General features: G+C 48.5%; 1 protein-coding gene across 1 annotated transcript in view; it reads left to right on the top strand.

Moving 5' to 3' along the window:
• The first annotated feature begins 105 nt into the window (after nucleotides 1-105).
• The window catches only part of WDFY1 (WD repeat and FYVE domain containing 1), a 46,829-nt gene continuing 42,254 nt past the window's right edge, over nucleotides 106-4,680 (top strand). Inside the window, exon 1 of the mRNA XM_007459339.1 lies at nucleotides 106-347. Coding sequence (XP_007459401.1) covers nucleotides 211-347 — 137 coding nt within the window. The 5' untranslated portion in view covers nucleotides 106-210. The remainder of the gene's footprint in view (nucleotides 348-4,680) is intronic.

Raw genomic sequence — 4,680 nt, 5'->3', positions numbered from 1 at the left:
CTCTCCCCGCCAAGTATTTTGCTGGGCGCTTCTTCCCCAGCCAATACGATCGTTGGCGGCAGCACTCGGGAGCTTACGGCGGTGCGGCACCCTCACCGCCAAGGAGCCGAAGCGAAACCTGCAGGTCCCCGCCCGGCCATCAGCTGATGGGCCGCCCGCCGCGAAGACCGCCACCGCCGCTGCCGCCGCCGCCGCCGCCGCTGTGCGAACATGGCGGCCGAGATCCACTCCAGGCCGCAGAGCAGCCGCCCGGTGCTGCTGAGCAAGATCGAGGGGCACCAGGACGCCGTCACGGCCGCGCTGCTCATCCCCAAGGAGGACGGCGTGATCACAGCCAGCGAGGACAGGTAGGGCCGGCGGGTCGAGCGCGGGGCCGAGGCGCGACGGGGGCGGCCCGGACTCCCGCCGGCGACCGGGTGTAGGGACCGTGGGGTCGGCGGCCTCGTCCCTTTTCTCGTGGGGACGTCCACGGCCCCCGGGTCCCGCGGCCTGTCTACCCCGCCGCCCTTTCTGGCTCTGGGCTCCACCCCCGTCCAGGGTTCCCGCTTTGGGGTTCTCTAGTCTCGACCCCCGCCGCGCCCTTCCCTCCCGGGACGCCGTACCTGCTTCGCACCTTCAGTCCGGGACACCTGTCCCACCCGCGCCCACTGCGCTCTGCCAGCCCGAGACCCGCATCTCCGCCACGTCCCTCCAGTCTGGGGCTCCCGCCCCCCTCGCACTCTCCTTTGTGGGATTTCGCCCAGAGCTGGATGCGTCCCCTCCTCGGTCAGTTCCGAGCCGCTTTCTCTGGGAGCCGGGACTGGCGGCCGGTTACCGCGGGACCCGGTGCCAGTGATTCCCTTCTTGCAACAAACCTCCCGGGGCTTCAGCGGTCTTCCTTCTGCTTTACGCTGGAGTTTACACCTCTGTGTCGCGCACACCAGGTCCCTAGATCAGTTATTTTATCACAGCAGCTCGGACCACCTGAATTGTTACTTAAAAAATAGTTTTTTTTTTTCTAAAAGTGACTCTCTTAAGAAAAAACTTAATAAGAATAGTGAAAGATACTTTTATTTTTAAGATAATTTGATATTTCCACTATTAATGGAAAACCGGTTATCACTTGCCATAAAAAATTAAACTAAAAGCTAAAACATATTCATCTGTGTCACCTAAAGTCAGCTGTATCTTGTAACAAGACATCTTGCCCACCGTATTTTGGGAAACACTGATCTGATGCGATTTTCTCATTCTATCCAAGAGGAAACTGAGGCCCATGGAGAGGCACAGAAATACTGGTGATGCCACAAATGCACCCCAGGATTCCCCAGTCCAGCTCTCTGGTCTTCCCAGGGCTGTGTGATTGGATTGGAGAGAGGTTATTTGTTTTAAAACTTTGGCATTTTTTTAAACCCTAAAAGTTTAAAAGGTTAGTAAAGCCACTACTGTGGGAATTTGGAGGAAATGACTGATGGTATTGAAAAAAACTGTGTTTCCTTGCTACAATGAGTGGTCTTAAATGGTGATATTGCAAAAGTGGAAAGGCTTTCTGGAAGAAGGAAGGTACTGCTGTTCTCTTAAAGCTGGAGGCCTTTTGTAATCTATCTTTTGAAGTAAGTACCTTTCAGGGCCTGTCCCAAATGGAAAGAGGAAACCTGAAGCCCTCAGTGCCTCTTTGACCTTTTTGTATTTTGATTTTGAGTGAGTTTATTGTGAGCTGGCAATTTACATGTAGCTGACCTTGGTGGGACCTGGGTGTGGGTGCGTCACCAGGATGGGAATGGGAGAGAGAGGGATGCATGAGCCACAGGGAGAAGAGGGGAATGTAAAAAAAGGCAAAGGACAGAATAATATTTGCATGATATGAACATAGATGCAGACAACACTTTATACAAGTTACCTGTCTTTATTCGGTAAAATATTTTATTTATGATTCGTGTGTTGGGTCAGTCGCTGAATATTTGAGATTATTGGCCAGGAGCAGTGCTGATTAATGTTTTATGGAAAGTGATTACTTAGCTGCTCTGGGACTGAAGTGTTCTGGGAGAGCCTTAGATCAGCTCGTTTTGTCACTGGGGCACAGCAGGGTCCTGGCAGATGACTGGACCAGGCGAGGCTTGGGGCCTCGGGTTTCTAATTTGTGTTTCAGGCCCATGGACCGTCCTGGAAGGTAGGACACTCTTTTCAGCAGGTGCTACACTTTATGAGATTTACGAAAGCACACGGCTATGGGGTTTTTGTTGTTGTTGGATGTGGTGGTTTGTTTTTACATTGTCATAAATGTGTTTCATATTCTTCAATCATTTATTTATTCACTCATTTCTATATTTAGCAATACTGTACTTACTGAGTGCCAGGCCCTAGAGATAGAACAAGGATCAAAAGTCATAGCACCTGCCCTTATATAACTTCGAATTTTATGGCCTCTGACCTGATAGAACCAGCCTGTTGAGGAAATAGAACACTGACCACCCTAATTCATCAAACAAGCATTTATTGGACACTTACTGTGTGCCGGGCCCATGCCAGACCGGTGGGTAGAAAAAACTGATGCTGAAATTGTTTTTTCCAAAGGGCTGGATGGGTGGTGAAGAGATGGCCATGTGCTCTCAGCTTCCTGAGTGCTGGGGAGACACAGAGGAAGGAGTATCCTTGGTTGAGGGCTGGGTTTCAAGGAAAGCCTCCCGGAGGAGAAATCACTGGAGAGAGGAGTGGTCTGTGTGACCCTGGTCCAGGCAGAGGGAAAGGACAGGAGAATTTGGACTTTAGTTTGCAAGCAGTGGGGGACCATCAAAGAGTTCAAAGCAAGCAAATGACATGATCAGAATTTGTACTTGAGAAATAACAATAGTTAACCTTTTAAAAGTCCCTTTCCTCTCTCAGTACAGAAGTGGACCAATGTAAGTGACTGCATCCAATCCTCACATCTCCTGTGAGGTGAGTTCAGTCACCTAGTCTTATCAGCAGTTCCAAAATTCAAAGTATTTAAAAAGTCAAATGTGCTTTTGTTTGTTTGTTTTTTTGTGTGAGTTAGGCCTGAAAACTCATTGGTGCTAAAACTTGACCTATATTGTTGAGACTATTTGTAATCTTTATTTGTCCCATGTGGTGTGAATATTCATTTGTTTCACTGCAGAAATAGCAATGCATTTAATTGCAGGTGCTGCCCCAGGCCCCGCTGGGAGTTTTATGGAACGTTTGGTGTAGGCATCTTATTGTAATGGGCATTTGATCATTTAGAAAACTGGGGCACAAAGGACATTGAGTAAGTACCCAAGGTCATGTAGCTAGTAAATGACAGGACTGCGATTTGAACCCAGGTCTGACTCTGAGGCCCCAGTTCTTTCTGCCATGTCCCTAGCTCTACACATTTGGAAAACCTGAGTCCAGGCAGTGTCAGTGATTGTCTACTCTGGCAGCAAGTGTAAAATGCTAGGATTCTGCCTTCCACCCCCTCCCCCCTCCCCCTGGGGACATTTGGCAATATCTGGAGACATTTTGGTTGTCATAACTGGGGGAGGGTACTCCTGGCATCTAGTAAGTAGAGGATACTCAACATCCTTTAATGCACAGGACAGACCCTCATGAAAAGGATTATGCAGCCCCAAATGTCAGTAATGCCCAGGTTGAGGAACCCTGGTCTAGGCTTAATGTACTTGTTCATCTGGTCTCTCTAGACAGTGGTTCTCAAACTTGAGTGTGCATCAGAGTCGCATGGAGATAAATCTTGTTAAAACACAGAGATTCGGGCTTCCCTGGTGGCGCAGTGTTTGAGAGTCCGCCTGCGGATGCAGGGGATACGGGTTCGTGCCCCGGTCTGGGAAGATCCCACATGCCGCGGAGCGGCTGGGCCCGTGAGCCATGGCCGCTGAGCCTGCGCGTCCGGAGCCTGTGCTCCGCAACGGGAGAGGCCGCAACAGTGAGAGGCCCGCGTACCACAAAAAAAACAAACAAACAAACAAAAAAACACAGAGATTCTGATTCAGTAAGTCTGGGGCGGGGCCTGAGAGTTTGTCGAGAGTTTACTTGTCATGATGCTTGCCTGTGGAAACCCACTGGGAGAGAATACTGTTCATACTTTGTCCTCTTTTTTTGTCAGCTTCTGGGATGTATTTGCCTGGAGTCATTTAGATATACCCACCTATTTCCCAGAAAAACCAAACTATATATATGATAGAGCTACATACAGAGAATCCCCCCTGCCCCCAGGGAGTAATAAACCATTGTGGGGTATTCAGCTTAATTCCATTGGACCTGGTGTCCCTGGTAATCGTTTGGGCAGTGAGTTTAGGGGTCTAATCAGAAACCTTCAGGGGGTTACTGTGCCATGAAGGGTTAACAGAGAATGGCACTACTCTCACATGCATTCATTTCTGTTTTATTGAAGTAATAAGTACCCTACGCTCTTTTGCTTAAACTTCATTCTTCATGGAACCTTAATTAGTATTTTTAAATTTTAGTTTTCAGTTGCTTGCACTTTGGAACTAGAATATTTGAGCATGCAAAGTAGAATGACACATTTGTAAAGTGAAAAAAAATATTCTTGAGTCAATGGAGTATGACTGTCTTTCTGGTCAGGAGACTGTGAAAATAAAAGTAATAACCTCAGTATTACGTTTCAGAATTTGAACCGCAGCAGTCATTTTCCTGGTAAGGGAAACAGAAAATGAGACTGCTTTCAGGACAGAACTAAAATGTGGT

Source organism: Lipotes vexillifer, unplaced genomic scaffold, assembly GCF_000442215.2.
Source record: "Lipotes vexillifer unplaced genomic scaffold, Lipotes_vexillifer_v1.1 scaffold517, whole genome shotgun sequence".
Classification (NCBI taxonomy): Eukaryota; Metazoa; Chordata; class Mammalia; order Artiodactyla; family Lipotidae; genus Lipotes; species Lipotes vexillifer.
The sequence above is the reverse complement of the archived record's forward strand: the minus strand, read 5'-3'. Positions and strand labels throughout refer to the sequence as shown.